This window comes from Nannospalax galili, unplaced genomic scaffold (genome assembly GCF_000622305.1).
Source record: "Nannospalax galili isolate Female #2095 unplaced genomic scaffold, S.galili_v1.0 scaffold439, whole genome shotgun sequence".
NCBI classification, from domain to species: Eukaryota; Metazoa; Chordata; class Mammalia; order Rodentia; family Spalacidae; genus Nannospalax; species Nannospalax galili.
Window position 1 is genome coordinate 1566400 of NW_008344194.1, and position 18580 is coordinate 1584979.

An 18580-nucleotide genomic window follows, 5' to 3' on the forward strand; every position below is an offset into this window, starting at 1 on the left:
CCTTAAGGCACAAACTAGGAAGTTTGAGAATTTTTTTTTCTTTTTTGTAATTTTTTAATGGAATTTTAGTGTATTTCAAACAGAACTTCTAAATCATCTTTATAACCCCTTACCCATTAACACCCTCCCATAATCCCCCTCCCCCACTGGAATTCATGCATTTTCTCATTTGTGTATTTGTGTTAAGGCCTATCTAGTCAAGTTAGTGCCCCCAGATGTCCCTCAGTGCAAATTCATTCATCTATGCCTAGTCAACTATCTAGAGTCCCTCCCTTTGAGAAGATCAGCTCTTTCTCACCCAGCAGTAGTCAGCTGCCAATAGTTCTTTGGCTAAGATTGGTTTTCCATGTACAGAATTTAAAAGTATTGGTGAACTAGAAATTGTTTGACAGAGCTATCCAAAATCAGTTCAATGATTTGATGGAATGTTTTAAAGTGATTATGTAGACTGGCTAATGCTTATTAAAAGGGGACTAATCTGCATTCTTGTTTGAGGAAGAGCTTATGAGTAAAGGGAAGGAGGCTTGGCTGAAACAGTAAAGTTTCCATTTGGCATAGGAAAATGTGACCTACTAGAGATAGGTGCTCTGGAAGCTTCTTTACTTCAAAATGTCAATTTACCACATATTTACTTTTCTTCTCTCTGTCCCCAGTTCTAGGAGGCATGCCTCAAAATTAATTCTGACAGGTGATATTAGAAGTACTTTGTACATGATATAAGCTTAGAAAATCTACTTACCATATAACTTTCATGAAACTGAAATAAACTCAAATTATTTAATGCAATTCAAAATGATTTTAAATTGTGATGACTGAAATGTTTGGGAGATTTGGTACTTTTAGTGAGTTTCAGTTAAGTTACATATTTCTGGTGTACATTACTCCCTGAAATCTCGTAATTTGAAATGCTGATGGAAACTCCTTCCTCAAAGCCACAGTCCTTTCAGATTGATTTCTCATATGTACAAGTGATTTCTCTTTGTTTATAAAAAGACATCGAGATTGTCAATCCATCCACCATCCTAATCCCAATTTCTTTCCATCTCAAGGCAACAATTTATTTGAAATTAGAACTACCTCAAAATAGCTTTCTATCTGTTATAGATTTATCTTTAAGTGTATTTTTTTCCTCTGTGCATTCATGAAAACACTGATTGAAATATCATATACGCTTTTCATCGTAGGAATTCTAATTAGTCATAGTTATCTCTTGTCTGCTTTTAATCTAGTGTTCTAGCAGAACTGTTACTTTTATTCTACTTTTCACAACATATCACTTATAAAAGTTTAGAGTAAAAGGTAATAAAAGCAATTTAAAGTGTTCTCTTTCAACCTTCATTTTAACAATACAGTGAGGTATGGGTGGGGTAGCACATGCCTTTAAGCCCAAGATATAGGAAGCAGAGACAAAGAGATCTCTGTGTTTGAAGCCAGCCTGGTAGTTACAGACCAACCAGGGCTACATAGTGACTGAAAAGAAAAAAAAAAAAGAAAATAAAAGAAAAGAGACGGGTAGAGAGGAGAGGGGTTAAAAGGGGGGGGAGGAGACGAAGAGAGGGAAGTGAAGGGGAGGGGAGGGGAGAGAAGGGAAGGGAAGGGAACTTTCTGACAGAACGATACAAAATGCAAGAGTCTCATGACTACCACTTGTGTGAAGGGTATTTTAAGTTAGGCAGATAATTATATAACATGCTGTGAACTCTTCCTTTGTGTAGGTGTGAAGCAAAGATAAAGATAAATGTCTTCATATAAACTTTGACCACTATCCATCCAGAACCATTTGAGAGGCATTTGAATGATCATTGGGGTACAAACAGAAAATGAATAAATTCTGAATGCACAATCTGAAACACTTTGAAATTTAAATTCTTTCTTGCATAAATGTAATTCTCAGTTGATAAATATGGAATATACCATAACTTTTATATTCTGAATATTAACTTTAATGAAAGGTATCTTTTGATAAGATTTTGATTTTATGTCATAATACTTTAAACTTTGTATTTTATGAAAAACTTGTCATTGGCCAATTTTCGTACCTCTGGTTCAGTTATCTCTTTTGCTCTTACTATTTGTTGTTCTGGAGATAACAAAAAATTTGGATGGAAGAAAAAATCATTTATAGTAAGAAAAATTATTTTGCCTCTCACATATCCTTTAAGCATTATATTTTCAGGTGAACTCATCAAAACTTACCTATTTACATATTCACAATAATACATCATTGTCTTAACTCTACACTAACAGATTAATATAATCAATTGGAATTAAAAACCATATAGCTGGGCTGGAGAGATGGCTTAGCAGTTAAGATCACAGACTGCTTTTATAAGGGACCCTAGTTCAACTCCCAGCACCCACATCAAGCAGCTCACAACCACCTAGAACTTCAGTACAAGGGGATCCAACAATGCCTCTGACCTCCGCAGACGCTGGTACAAACCTATACACATAGGCACAATTAAAACTAATAAAATAAATATTTAAGATAAACCACATAGCTAGTAAGTCACATAATGAGGGGCCTGATCACCTGTGCTGTGTTCACATTCTGCGTGCACATACTCTTACTTGGGTTTCTGGTTCCTAATCAAGCTTTTATTTAATACCTCCAGTGCTCAACTGTTTGTGTCAATTGTTACAGCTTAATTCACTTCTATTAAAAACTGATTATTAAATGAGCACAATGTGGTAGAGATGCACTTCTAGTTTTGAATTTCCAGCCCTTAATGAGCCTATAATGATCAGCATCATTTTTATCTTGTCTGAGGAGTTATTTATAACCAATTCTGGGTAGATTCCGGGCAGGTTACATTGGAACTGTTTCACAATACATTTAAGATACTACATAAAAAGTGATAAGATAGTGTATGTATCTTTCACTATGGTAGTGTATCTTTCTGGTAGTGGGCTATCAGAAAGAAGTTTCTTGGAGCCCTATTTCAGTCTTGAAGTGTGGTAGATCCTTGAGTTAAGATTGTATTTCCCAGCCAGGTGTGCTGGCATATGCCTGTAGTCCCAGCACTTGAGCACTTGAGAGACAGAGGCAGGCAGATCTCTGTGAGTTCAAAGCCAGTCTGGTCTACATAGTGAGTTCCAGGACACCTGGAGCTATAGGGCGACCCTGCTTCAAAAAAGACAAAAAAAAAAAAAAAAAAAGATTGTATTTCCTGATTATGATGTAAGAGATGTTAGTTACTGAATCGCCTTCAAGAAGACATTGGGGTAATAGCGTAGGAAGCTACAGGATTTCAAGAATGATTACACTCAATAACTGAAGCATTTGAAAAGATGGGTCATGAGAAATTTTTGAAATTAAAAACTATGTGTACATTTGAACTATTAGCATACTCTTTTTAAGTGAGTTAATTCATAAAACTACTCATTTTTTCACCTTTATCGCCAAGCAACAAATCATAGAACACATATTTGGGTCTTCCAATGACAGAATATGTTGGCCATTTTCGTCATCATCCCCAGTGATTGTTTCAGCTGATCCATGACTTTGTTCTGAATTGCAAGATCCTTAGAATTCTTCCATCTTGAAACTTTTTAAGAATATATCATTCCTATAGCCTACTAGTTGGGTAGTTTAGTGACAGAATTTGATCCAGGTGGATCTGAAACTATGAATCCATTATTCCATTCTCCATGTAGTCACAGAAGTTGTAGAAATAGCAGATACCATTAAGCACGCTTGATACCTCAGCTCTTCTTTGTTCTCTGTGAGGTGTATAGCCTCTCTTAGGTATAAATAATTTTGAAGTTCATTTGATAAAGGATGGTGGGGCTCAATGGTAATTACATTCTTTGGTATTTTACATTCACTTTCATGTTGCTGGCTTTTGGATGAAAACAACTAAAGTGAGGGAGTGGATTTACTACCGTGGTTCTATTAGATGCCGCTGCCTCTTGTTATTTTTAATAAGATCTTAGATATATAGACATCTTGAGCTTGTTACACAAAATAGGAATCTATTTAGTATCAATTATTTGAAAATAACATTTTCATTAGCATGCTATTCTATATTATTTTTAGTTTATATCTGCTGTAATTGTAAGTATTCAATGCGTAGTGTTTATAACTATGCCTAAAGTATCTGTGATATTGAGAAATATATAATCAATAAATATTTTCTGTTGTTTTATTGAAAGATATTAGCAGATGAAATAATATCATTTCTGTTTATATTATGTGTGTTTTTTATTATGCCTTCTAATAAGACTCTTGACTGAAAAACTTGATTTGATAATTCTATATCAATGCTATATTGCCTTTCCAGGAAGACTACAAATCCACCATTTGCAACAGTTTTGACATCTAAATACAAATTGCCACTTTAGCAGTTCATTTAGCTTGAAAAATACTGAAATATTCTATTAGGTTTGGAGCAAGTGATGACTTTGCCCTGAGCCAATCCAATCTTGTCACTATCTGTAGAATTACACTAATTATATTTTGTTGAAATTCCTGGTCTTCATCTCCTAGCTGAGGCTCAATACTTAGCTGCTGTTAATTGCAATTAATATTGACTAATATGTGTTTATGTCTTTCTTTTATTACAGTTACATTTCAAAGAGGAGATGGAGGACTAATGAGCAATGGAAGGTAGGCTAAGGAGTTTCTTTTTTATTATTATTTTTAATCAGTACTGGGGAAATTCTGTAGTGAGCAGCTATTATTGTAATAAACGATCACTTATAAGTCTGAGAATTCTAGGAGGAATTAAATGGCTTACCACAAGGTTTAATGATCTATCTGTTGTGCACTTTAGAGGAATCAAGTCCAGATGTTTCATATCTCCCAGATGCCCCTGAAGAAATTAGTAGTAAATATCACAAGGAATGTGTTCATTTGTTAGCAGGATGTTTATTGCATTAATTAGACATTAGCAAATGAAGTTGCTGTTGTTTAAGACTCCTTATTGGCTCTCTCTAAATTGCTGTGAGTGAACAATTACACATAATCGATCACAAAGTAAATGATTCATGGATGATGAATAGGCTGTAGATTGATAGGACTAGATTCCACAACTTTGGATACTCAATTGAAATTGATAAAAGCTGATAACAAACCTATATATCCTCATCTATTTTCCCTTTGCCAATATGGAGATTGTAATTAGGCTCTGGTAATAACTTCCAATCTCCCATTTAATCAATATTTTAGCAAAAAGAGATTAAGTCTAATGAGAGCTAGCGGATGTAGCAAGAAAGCAATTGAATCTTCTTATTGCAGTTTCCATAGAAACACATGTTTCTCTTAGGGATTTTACCAGAAGGGTCTATCAAAAACAATGCAATGATTATAGACGTTCTACTTCTTTGTAAATATGCTAATATCCTGGAAAGGAATCAAAATCCCATCTTTACATTAAATAAGGTATTTCTTTATTAAATATATGATAAAAGTTTCTTCATAGACTATACTAGCATGTTGGAGCAAATCACAATGGATCTTTTATTGCCTTGAAAAAAATAATATTGAATTTACTTTTATTTTAAGGTTTAGGAACTGACTAAATGTGCTATTGCTAAAAGAGTATAAGAACTGTTCATTAATTTGACTCAAGTTATTGGTCTCCAATCAAGTGTGATAGCTCTGAATAAGGGTGACAGCCTAGAGAACACAGATTGAGTTAGGGACTGCAGGAACTCAGGATGCAGTAGCCCTATGTCTGAGGATTGGTTGATAGTGAGCAGCCTCTTTGAGCAATTGTTCCCCTGAGATGTCAATTTATCATAAAACCTTGTTTCAGGATTTAATATGCTCCCTATTCCCACCCATTTCAGGGAGTTAGTCGATTTCATTTGGATGTGGGCAGAAACCAAGGGAAAGATTATGCTTCCACTGACAGATGATCTATATATAGCCTTAATGAACTTTTAAAGTTCTTTAATTCTTTTTATAATATTCAATTTATTATTTTTAATTTCTGTTCATGAGTGTAGTGCCTGTATGTAGGTAAGGGCACTCACGTCGTGCAGTGCCCACGCAGGACAAAAGAGGCTATTGAATCTCGTGGAACTGGAATTATGGACCGTTGTTAACTGCCATGTGGGCACTGGGATTCGAACCTGGCTCTTCTACAAGAACAGTCGGTGTTCTTAACCGCTGAGCCATCTCTTTAGCTCAAAGTTCTTTAATTCTTAAGAACCTTCACATTTTAATTTGAATTCAATTAAAATCTTATATTCCTTAAGTCTTTTCTTTGCGTAAGGAAAGTATCAAAATCTTGCACTGTGCTTTGTAGGCTGAATTCCTTCCGGTTTCTGTTTCAGCCGCCCAGGTCTTCTAAATGCCGGTGATCCCAATTATCCATGGCTTGCTGATTCCTGGCCAGCCACAAGCATGCCAGTAAATAATAGCAATAGTGGCCCAAATGAAATTGGAAATTTTGGACGTGGAGGTGAGTTGTGTGCTTCAAAATAATATTGTTTGGATATTTACTTTTGTTTTTGGTTTCTAGTGGTTTTTTGTTTTGTTTTGGTTTGGTTTTGGTTTTGGTTTTTGTTTTGGGGGGGTTGATTTTTTTTTTTTTTTTTTTTTTTTTTTTTTTTTTTTTTGGTCTTTTTGAGACAGGGTCTCCCTGTAACCACAGCTGACCTGGAACTTGCTATGTAGACCATGCTGGCCTCCATCTCACAGAGGTATGCCTGTCTCTACATCCCAAGTGCTGGGATTAAAGGCATGTACCAACATACCTGGTTTCAGAATTTTAATTATTTCTTCTATTTTTCTTTTGAAAATGTGTGTGTGTGTCTGTGTGTGTGTCTGTGTGTCTGTGTCTGTGTGTTCATGTGCCCATGAGTGTTCAGCATATGAAGTTAGAAGACAGCTGGTGAGTTAGTTCTCTCCTTCTAACATGTAGGCCCCAATTCAAGTAGTCAAATTGGCAACAGTGCCTTTGCTGTCTGAACCATCTTGTAGGTCCCAGATTTTTAAAAACACATTAATAGTCTCTTCTTTCATAATTAAAACAATAAAGGCATAGAACACAGTTCTATATTTTGCTAATTCTTTTAATAGAAAACTAGTGTGCCTATAGTAGTTTAAGTGTGTCTTAAGTAAAACTAAGATTTTAATGAAATTCTCATTAATAGAGAGTTATTTTAAAAATGCAGTTTACATGAATATTAGCAAAATACATTAACATTAGAAACTAGGAATTAAGATTTTATACTTCATATATTTTAACTCTGTCCTTCCTATTCAACATAAATGTACTGAGTACCTCCTGTGAGTCTGGCACTATTGTGGTGAAGATTTTGTTCAAAGGCAATAAAAGCCATTAATTGGCTTTTGAAGAATAGAATACTGGGATCCAAACACTGTTCTACATAATCTATCCTGTTGCTGAGTGGGGAATGGAATAATGGTAGAAAATTAAGAATAAAATAGGAAATTTGGATGAATTCTCTGTTATATTTTAACTCTTTGAGAATTAATTCAGGATACACAGAGTTGTGTTAAACTATCCCAAGTCCAGAAAAGGCTTCATTGGGTGGATTTCACATGTTGGAGCCTATAGTCATATTGACTTAGATTAATATTCATGAAGAGTGTCATTTTTCTCTTTGGAAATGGATTACCACTGTGCTTGAATGTAGTTAAAATAGTATTTCAAATAATAAAATTACTAAACATAGCACATGTATACATTACAATTTCAGCTATGAGAAGAGAAACTTTAAAGAAAATAATTGTATAATGAGAATTAAATGGAAAAGTATCAAACTGGGGCAAAGCATTTGTAGGTTTTTCTTTATCTCTTTTTAGCAAAAATGTCATTTTAAGCATTTGCTCCTTATATGGCACAAAGCTTAGCATACAATCAGCATGCAACAACCATAAGTAGGTTACATTTAACAATGTAGCAAGTATTTTCTCTGATCACATCACTGGGTGAGGAATTATGGAAATGAAGACATAAATCCCAACTTCTTTGAGACAAAATAAAAATAAATGCATGAATGTATCGACAAGATGCTCGAAAGCAACATAAAAATGCAAACTTGAGGGAAGTATTATTTTACTTCACAGATTTACAACACAATATTAACAAGATCCACGCTGCCTAAAGTATTAAAGATAGGTAGTTGAGAACTGTGGGAAAGGACTGTGAGAAGTGATACCTAACTATGATGATGCCCGTTCAGATGGATCCTGTTCGGAGGACAGTTAGCACAGGGTACCAAACCTTCTGATGGTACAAACCTCCTCTACATACAGATATTCACGAGCAATCCTCCAACATTTCAGTATTGGATAGAATTCAACGTATTGTTTGAAAATGTGGTAGTGATCGAATGATATTTCAAGATAATATTCAGCTAAAAATCAATATAGAAGCACTTTCACTTGAGGCTGACTAAAGTTTCATCTAGCACTGAGAGATACTTTTTCCAGAGCCATAACTATAGTGGTTGCACAGGAATTTCATATATGATTACATTCTTTGACTCTTTCCTTTTCTAATCATTTCAACACCAAGACATTTCAAAAGTTTGCAAACAAACTGGCATATAATCTAAATCTCAAACTTTGGAGAACTTTAAGTTCAAGATGCATATAACTGAGGCCTATGTTGGTGAAACAATTCTACTTAATATTCATAAGTGAGAGGCAGAGCAAATGACGCAGAAACAAGTCATGAAACTCATCGACTGATATATTTTCATCAATTTAACATGTTATTAAATATTCAAAGTTTTCTAAAATTAAAATAATGCACTTGAGAAAGAAGCATGCTTGTTCACCATCAAATTCTGTAGTTAGTATACAGCTAAAAAGCAAAAAGAATGGGAAAATGATTGCAAAATTCTGGAATCTGAAAGCAATTTCACTTGTTTATACATCTAATGAAATGCTGCACACTCGGATGTTTCATGATCACGTTAGTAGATACTGAAAATCTTTACTTCAGTAATACAAAAACCCACTTACTAGTAAAACAGATTGAAATTCCTGATTCAGAACCTTCTAAAAAGACTGAAATTTTACATTATAAAAAATAGATTTTAAATTTCCTGGCACTATTGCTAATGAAGACAAATTTTCTGGCTTTTCTGAGTTGTAAAAACAAAATTAATTCTTCTATAATAATCTTAATTTCAAGTACCACTGTGTACCATCAAGTCTGTTTTAAGACAATTCAGCTTTTTTTCTGTAATAAAGAATCAAGTGGTATGATATCTTCAAGTACTAGAAATTAAGGCTTCTAGAGCATACATTAGTAGGCATTATAATTAGATTCATTTTAATTCTACATGATTAAAACCAGTGTTAGCAATTTTTCTTTCAGATTCACTAAGTCGCTTCTGCTCAGGAGAGAGGTAGCAGATCTGAATTACAAAGCACCATGTAAAGATAATTCATATCCCCAAATGATAAATGGAGACTGATTGATATTCGGGGTTGATCCTAGAGTGTAATTTTACTTTTGTTGTATTACAGTATGAAACTGTAGTTCTCCACTTCTAAGATCTGATAGCATAAATTAAACCACTGATCACTGAGATTGCTTTTGCTATAGTTACACCCTCTCTATGGTGGAAATAACTTATTCATGGAGATTTTCCTTGGTTATTCACCAAAAAAAAAAAAAGGTCCATTTTCTATCATGAGTTATTCTCGATTTCTGAAGCTATGAAATCAAGTCAGATAAATGGCAAGTTAAAACTTCAGAAAAATGCATACAAATTATGATTTTTAATAATCAGGAAAGTATAATATTAGACCATTTTTATAACTATTACTGTTGATTGTATTCCATGCCTTTGAGTGGAAAGAGATGTTCATTCATAACTCGCAGATTTCCCTTTAGTATTACTTCTGTAATGTGCTTTTTGTTTTTTTCCCTTGCTTTTAATACCTTGTGACCAACTGAAAGTGTTTTTCAGTAGTGAAATATCCCAAAGTTCTGACAAGGTTGAAGAAAATGGGAAAATGATATGTTAAGCAATGACACATGAAGGACGAGCTCTAGGCTTGCCTGTCACTGGGGTTGAAAGCTGGCAATGGCTGTATATCATCTCCCCTTCATTGGCTCATGAAACCCATCTCTGCTGAAATGCAGACATGCAGCATGACCAATTTATTTTTCATCTTCAGTCCTGATAGTTTTGGACTTTGTGTGCATTGTTAAATGGTTTCATCTCCCTGTGTTCATCGCAGATGTGCTGCCACCGGTTCCAGGCCAAGGGGATAAAACAGCAACGATGCTTTCAGACGGGGCCATTTACAGCAGCATTGACTTCACTACGAAGACCACGTACAACAGTTCCAGCCAAATAACACAGGCCACCCCTTACGCCACTACACAGATCCTGCATTCCAACAGCATCCACGAACTAGCAGTTGATCTTCCTGATCCCCAATGGAAAAGTTCGATTCAACAAAAGACAGATCTGATGGGATTTGGTTATTCTCTACCAGAGCAGAACAAAGGTAACAATGGTGAGTCAGTTTCTTGTGTCCTAAGAAGTTAATTTCATTTCATGTGTGCATGAAATAGAAATTAGTATTTGTTGTTCAACTTAGTGATTCATTGCAAAGTTTACTACCTAAAATTAAAAAATATTTTGGCATGTATGTATTTAGCACCTTAAACCACCTCCACCACCACCACCACCACTGCCGCCGCCACCGCCTCCACCATTGCCACCACACACCAACACCAACTGGTTTCATTCTTTCAACAGTTTTCAGTATGATGATCAGCAATCCATCTCTACCTCCATTAGGAAAGGATAGATTGAACATCCCTTTGCTCTCCTACCACATCTGCTTCTGAGTTGCTAACTGCATGTTCTGCATGGGTGTGTGCTGTGAACTAATCACATGATGCCACTATGACCTCTGCCCTTTAACCCTTAGCCTTACTTTACATCCCTGACTACCGCTTGGCTGAGGGATTGTCTAATAGAATGCCACACAACCAGTCACAGGATTTCAGCACCACCAGCTCTCACAACAGCTCAGAAAGGAGTGGCAGTCTTTCAGGTTGGTCTGATCACAGTAAGGAGAAATAATTTATTTGTCAAGGGCATATAACCTGTGTTCTTAGCTACCATTGAAGAAATATTAAATCACAACCCACTATCAGGCATTAATCTTTCAAATGACAGCTGTTGATCTTAGTGAAGTCATACTTTGGGTTGGAGGAGAAGGTGTAATAAAATCACTATCACTCTTTCATAACTGTACAGTGATTATTTGAAGAAAAAAATACTGCTATTTTCCTAAATATCACTCATAGAGAAGAGTTTTCTCTGTGTTGGGCCCTGTTTATGATTCAGCAAAACTTTATAACAAAAAGCCTGTACATAGCAATCAATTCTAGGTCACCAATTCTAAAGTAAAATTTCAGCGGAAATGAAATTATTTTGAAGACTTATTATACCAAATTTAGAGTGATGAGATGTCATAATTTCAGCCGTTTTTCTGAAATGTTCCATGATAAGACTTATTATTTGTCAAATCATACTATACCATGCTAAGTATGAGCACTAATATGGGACATTATTAATGCCTAATTTTAAAGGTATAAGTGTCATCATTTATGTGGATAGCTATTTTATACTATAAAATTTAAAATATATTTGAATAATATCAGCTGATGTAGACAAAACAGATCACATGTGTGGAAATGCCTTGAATCATAATGAAATGTATTTCAATATTAATAAATATCAGTAACATCCTACTAACTCCAGGAGTCTCACCAGTAATATGAAGACTTTGTAGTAGAAGCAATTTAACCTGCAATCATATTCACATTGTATGGCTTACGGCGTTTTCTGTATATTTCTAAGTGCTTATGTGATCTGATTTCTTTGATATGTCCATATTAATTACATGGTATTTATATGAGTTTTTTAAAAAATGACAGGTTAATAGTAAAGGATTATAGTATATTGTTTATTGCCATATACTCCAAGGTTATAAAGTTAACTTTCTACACCGCTATGGTTACATGTACAAAATTATTTTTCCTCAGGAGATAGAGCCCTCACAGACTGAAGTGTTAATGCTCTTTTCTCCCTCCAAAATGAGTCATTGCTCTTCTTGATTATTGGTAGGATTAGATACATCATATAATACAGAAAAAATTAAACATCTGTTATGAATTTAAGCTAGCTAAATGATATAGGGGAACTTTTAGGTTGACCTTATATGTCATTTATGTTATCATTTGTGTATAATTACTCCCACAGTTGTTCAAATAATTAAAAAGTAATTTTTGCTGAAGCTTCTTTTCTATTTCATTAAGGAAATGTAAAAATCAAGCAATGCATAAAAAATAACACTATATCCTGTAATCCATGGTTTCCATAGACTGTTGAGCACTAAATATTCTATATAAACCAATTGCCAACAGATATAAAAATTATCTTGTGAATAAATGTAAGCAGAGCTTGATTCATAATAGTGCTTGCTGCCTTTTGAATCCCTGAATCTCATGAGTGACATTTATATATATCTAGGAATTATATTAACTACTTCATCTACATTTGAATACAAAATTATTTAAATTGTAGACAGAAAGCATTTTTCAGTAGAGACAGTGATTATTTCTTTTTTAGTTTAATATCATTTTAAAATCTACTTGAGTTTAATGTTACAGTTTTATTTTATAGATGTGTTTCCTAATGCTCAAATTTAAGATCAAAATGCCCCATGGCTGGCTAATCATGTCAATTCATAGGATTTTCTTAATAAGCACAGTGACTTAAATTTTAAAAATCACAAATGTAAGAAAACCAATCATTCCTGACTTACTTGCAGGAACATTTTATGCTCTTCAAAATATTTTTATGCTTTATTTTTTGCAGAAGTTTTGAAAACTTCATTAAAAACCTAGTCATGAAAGATACTTTGAGCTTTCAAAATAGGAACCAAAATAAAAAATATATAACAACATTGGTGACATTTACTGAAGAGTCTTTTAATTTGCCAACTTTTAAAAGGAGACTATACATTAATTTAACATACGTATAATTTTTAGGTGGCACCACACGTGGGACCTCATGTGTGCTAAGCAAGAGGCTCTATTACTAGGCTTCCTCCTCCCAGTCTCTATACATTTGAGTTTTTAAATTTAAATTTTTTTGAGGATTTTCATTAATGAGTACTTTATTTACATATTTCCTCCTTCTCTCTCCTCGTCCATCTGCTTTGATGCCCATCTCCACGTCAAGTTCATGACCTCTTCTACAATTATAATTGTTACACATATGTGCATATGTGAATATACTTGTAACAGTATATGTGTGTACACAACCTTCTGAGCCCATTTAGTGTTCTTACATACATGTTTTAGGCTAACCACCTGAGACTGAAAAACAAACCACCCAAGACTGGAAAATCAGAGTTTGTCCCTGGAGAAGTTGGATTCTTCCTCCCTTCCCAGTCAATGATTGCCACATCATCCAGAAGGGGGCTTGTGAAATTTCCCCTGTCTGCATGGAAATGTCAGCTGGTGCTGTCATTATGGAGGTCTTGCTTAGGCAACCTTATTTTTGAGATTTCATGGGTACAGCTTCCCTGACTTGTTTAGAAGACACTATCTAGTAGCAGGCATCCTGGCCCCCTAGCTGTCATAATCACTCTGCTTTCTCTTCCACAAGATACATTTATTTTTAAACTAAATTGTTTTCAAAGCTTTTTTCCATGAAATTCATTTGTTTAGGAATAACATAACCTAAATAGTAGACTGGAGAGCTTGCTAAGCAGTTGAGCAGTGGACCCAGGTTTCATTCCCAGCACCTATATGGCAGCTAACAACCATCCGTAACTCCAGTTCCAGGGAATCCAACACCCTCTTCCAGCCTCTATAGGCACTTCACAGACATACTACATACACACATACATGCAGACAAAACACTCAGACAAATAAAATAAAAATAAAAAGACACTAATCTAAATATTTGCATTTTGATTTGAAGAGAGGGGTCAAATTGCAAATCATCTAAAGTGCTCTCTTAAAATACAGTGCAGGTAGTTCTCAATCAAATGACTGAGTGCTTGGTTACAATAGGCAGCAGTATACAGTGGTTCATATAACTAAAAATTTCAATCTCAGAAACTGAATTAAACTGTTTTAGATATACCATATGTTTACCACCATGGTGAGAGCCCATCACATAGCGCAGAGCTAAGAAAAGACATGCGTGTTGGTGAGTAGTCTTGTCCTGAATGTTCCAAATAAGAGAACAGGTGCTTTGCTAAAATAGGGGAAAATGGATGTGTTTGGAAGGCCCTCAGAAATTCCTTTTATGAGACCATTGCTGAAGCGGGTGGCAGAAAGGTTGTAAGAGCCAAGGTTGGTGCCTGAACATAAGGAAACAGAGGCTTTCAAGTCTCCAGGAACTTGATCATATGCATTTGCAGCCATGCTAACAGCATGCACAAGACCCATACTAACTCAGACTCAGAAAAAATCCCAGCATAGAACTGGGAAAATGGGCAGCAGGTCCCAAACTTAGTGGAGGAACACTTGGCAATTGATTACTGAGAGGTGAGAGAGAGAGAGTAGATCTTCTTCAAGGGAGTGGCGCTACATACGCTGACTAGACTCCAGTGGATAAACTTGCATCAAGGGACATCTGGGTACAAATGCTTGACAAGATAGGCCTTAAAATATGTGAAAGAAATCCAGTGGGGGGAGGGGTTCTAAATTTGACTAAGATCTATTATATGAAATGCACGAATCAATAAAACAATAAAATATACGCAAAAAAGAAAGGAAAAATAAACTCCCTCTATGACTCACCTATTTCTGGTTGTTTAGAGCAGTGGGTGAGGAATGGCTCTCTTGAATTTCACTAAGAATTTTAGCATGAGCTGAATAACAGTCAGTTGCAGGGGTATGCAAAGAACCCGGTCCTAGTGAAGCGGCTCAAGCTGCTGAGCAGTGAAATCAGGTTTTGTTCTGACTCTGCAAATACGAGTGCAGACCCTGGAACCCTCAGTAAGAACTGCAGTGTTTCACATTCAAAACAGACCCCAAGAAGGTCCCTGATTCCATCGCTGTGTTCTGGTAGTGATCAGATAACAATTCTGAATGTGCTGTGGGAAGTGACAAGCTGTGCACATACAAAGTCAAAAGGCATAAAGGAAGTACATCTCAGGGGACAGCAAGGGAGATCAATTGGCTCAAAATAGTCCTCTGGTTATTACTGAATTTCAATTCAAGCTTTATGAAAAAATGATATGGTCTGGGTCTTCTTTATGATGCTAGAGAGCTAAGAAGTCAAAGCTTTAAGGTTTCAATACCTTGAACAAAAATACAAACATATTTAGTAGCTATGTTTTTCTTTTATTTGAAAAGAGGCTTTTTGTGGGGTACTCACTAGACTGGAAAAATTGAAGTGGAGAAGAAGAAAGAAGTGACTAGAAGCTGCATTTTTTAAAATGAGAAAGAAGTTGATGAGAACAGCAATAGCTGGCATTCTGTACTTCTCAGTATTTTACCTCAATCATTTCCCCTAACTCTAAACATAACTCAAGGAAACTGAAATGCATGTTTTGCATGTATGGAAATTAATATGACATTTACTAACAGACCTATGAAGTAAGAAAGGAACTAGTCTTCAAACTCAGAAATCAAGCTCTTACTCTGAAAATCTGAGAGTAGAAGATGCCTGCTCTCCTCCATTGTAGTACCTTTCCTTCTATCAAAAAAGTGAAAATAAATATAAAAGTACTATGTACAGGGATGTTCCTATAAAAGTGAGAGTAGGCATGAACATCAGGTAGAGACCCTGTAGTAGTGTGCACATTGAGTTCAATAGTTTTATTAGTTGCTGGGCTCCCAAAGCATCATCATTAAATTACATGATCTGATTTGGCCAACTCAGATAGTAATAGGTAGGAGAAAGAAAATGATTGGCTTTTAATGAAATCTACATGACTGTAAAGCCCTGCTCCAACTGCCTTTGGCCCACAACTTTTGCTTCCATGAAGATGAAGAGTAACGGTTAATACCACTTTTTGTACATGTAGCTACAGGCAGAGGTGAAAGTCAGGGAAGTCCTTTAAGTACCCTTAAACATCCTTTGTTTCTTTGTCCAAGGAGTATTCATTCTAATATCCACCTTTGCCACCCTCCTTGCTAATGAAGATGTTTTATTAACATAATTTTAGAAGACTAAAATCATGATTAAAATGATGCTTTATTTTTATGTTTCATAAACTTCCATGTAATTTCAGATATGACTCACATGATGCTAAGTTTTCTACTCATATTTGTGCATGAATTCATTTGTATTAAATATAGTGCTTGATGCTATTCCCATTAAATGTTCCTCCTTTCAGAATTTTATGAAATATTATGGTTAAAATAGTTCAAAACTATTCTCATGGTATACAAAAGTAATGGTGCCACTTATTAGTTAAAAGGTCTATGAAATGTATCTTGGCGAGAGATTTACAGGTATTTTCTAGACTGTAGTTGATTGATTTTTCCCAGTGACTTTTGAGAGAAGACTGTTTCTCTTCTGGTTTAATTAAATTGAGTAAATTCTAATGGAAAAGTTTAGCCTGTGTCCTTAGACACTGAATTTTCCACTGAGAGAGATTATGCAAAAGAGCCTTATAAACGCACTAAAATCTGACATTTAAAAGAATTTGCTATGGACCATCATTTTGCCTAACAATGGGAACATGGAGGCAGCAGATGTGAATAAATCAATAAATGTGCTTTTGATGCAGCAGACATGATTTTTGGTTTATTCAGCTCTTCAGAGAACACACTATGTAAGACACAATGCCATTGGAGTTATAAAAAATGCTGGTTTTGGATTATATCATTTCATTGTTTATAGCTCGCTTTCATGTCTAACATTCTGATTCTGGTGTTTTGAAAACATTAATAAATCCTGCCATCTCAAATTCTCTTTTTTTTTTCCTTTGGAGATTCAACATCTTTGAATGAATGCATTTATAACTTTCAGGTGGGAAAGGTGGAAAAAAGAAGAAAAATAAAAACTCTTCTAAAGCGCAGAAAAATAATGGATCGACCTGGGCCAATGTCCCTCTGCCTCCTCCTCCAGTCCAGCCCCTTCCTGGTACAGAGCTGGAGCACTACGCAGCCGAACAGCAAGAAAATGGGTAAGAGTATGTTTCCTAACAACCTAGCGCCCAGGGCTGCACTCCCCTCCCTATTCATTCCCCCCCCCCGCACTTCCTTATTCTTTCCTGGCTCCCCTCCCTCCCTCTTCACCCCTCTTTACTGTTTGCACTGTCTATGTATTTTTAGCTGATAAATACCAAACAGCCCATATTGAGGAGTGAGAATCCTTGGCCCTCAAGTGCCTTAGATTGTCTGCAATCATGATAATCAGCCTCCATTTGTAATATTGCTCGTTAGTTTGAAAGCAAGTACCCACAGCTCTGTGAACCAAAGAGCCACTCTGGAGAAGGGCTAAAAAGGAATTAAAATAACCTTCTTCATCATCCCTTGCAGTTTCCTAATGACTTGATGTCTGGCCATAGCAGGGCGCCACGAAGGAGAGCCACCACAATGGGATAATTGTAGGGACCTGGACAGTGGATAGAACTTTAATCATCAGCACTGATGAGAATGTAGGGACAGGAACAATAAAAGAGATTCAAGCCAATACACACTCTATAACAAAACCTTTTTAAGTTAGACAATTTCTTTTGATGGCCTTAAATGTGACATTTGCCTATTCTTTCTCATGAATCTCTCAAGAGTGACTTTCCTCTTAGTTTAAGTGATAATTGATTTGAAACACAAAGGAACAGATAATGCTTCCTATTATAAAACATCAAATAAAACATGGTTTTTCTTTTCCCTGTATCAGTGCTTCTAAATTCTTTGTCTTCCTTTTAATTTGCAGATCACTGTTTATTTTGACTAAGCCTTTATGTGGCCTAAAAATACAGAACATAAGGAGATTTTCTTTTCATAAATTTTACTTTACCCAGAAATATTTATATATTAAAACATCTCAGTTTATTTGAATAGTGGTTTTTATGGCTTGTGTTTGTTTAAATAAGTATCATTATGTATGTACTTATAAATTTTTTCATTTTATCTTCTTTTTATATAACTTGCTATCTTTGAGCTCTCCAGAATGCCTTCTCTAACTTTAACATTCTAGTTCAGAAGATTTGCCTTCTTTGTTTATTTTTTCCTTCCGTATATGTATACATAAAACTCATATATGGAATACACATATTATGTATTTGGATACCAATATACAGTATTACTCTGGGATATAGTGTTCACATTTATTTAGACAACGATTATTTGCTTGTACACATGTACACATTTATAATCAGCAACTAAGAGCCCATACTCCTGTCTCTTGACTTAAAAAGCAAAGTTCTATGTAGTTTTTTAAGAGTTCTCCACACTGCTTTCCATAGGGGCTGAACAACTTTGCAGCCCCACCAGCAGTGGATGAGTGTTCCCCTTTCCCCACATCCCCTCCAACATTTGGTATCATTTGTTTTCTTGATCTTAGCCAGTCTGATTGGGGTAAGGTGAAATCTTAAAGTGGTTTTAATTTGCATTTCCCTGATTATTAGTGATGTTGAACATCTTTT

At 35.3% G+C, this 18580-nt stretch overlaps 1 protein-coding gene across 17 annotated transcripts in view; it reads left to right on the plus strand.

Moving 5' to 3' along the window:
• Robo2 (roundabout guidance receptor 2) overlaps nucleotides 1-18580 on the plus strand; it is a 1342812-nt gene that overhangs the window by 1282647 nt on the left and 41585 nt on the right. For 10 of the 17 annotated variants that reach the window (XM_029567102.1, XM_008840499.2, XM_029567105.1 and 7 more), the window contains 4 exons: nucleotides 4567-4609; nucleotides 6283-6410; nucleotides 10178-10459; nucleotides 16960-17116. In XM_029567102.1, coding sequence (XP_029422962.1) covers nucleotides 4567-4609; nucleotides 6283-6410; nucleotides 10178-10459; nucleotides 16960-17116 — 610 coding nt within the window. Of the gene's footprint in view, nucleotides 1-4566; nucleotides 4610-6282; nucleotides 6411-10177; nucleotides 10460-10879; nucleotides 11006-16959; nucleotides 17117-18580 lie in introns of all 17 variants that reach the window. The other 7 variants (XM_017799977.2, XM_008840496.2, XM_008840497.2 and 4 more) reach the window with 2 other exon arrangements.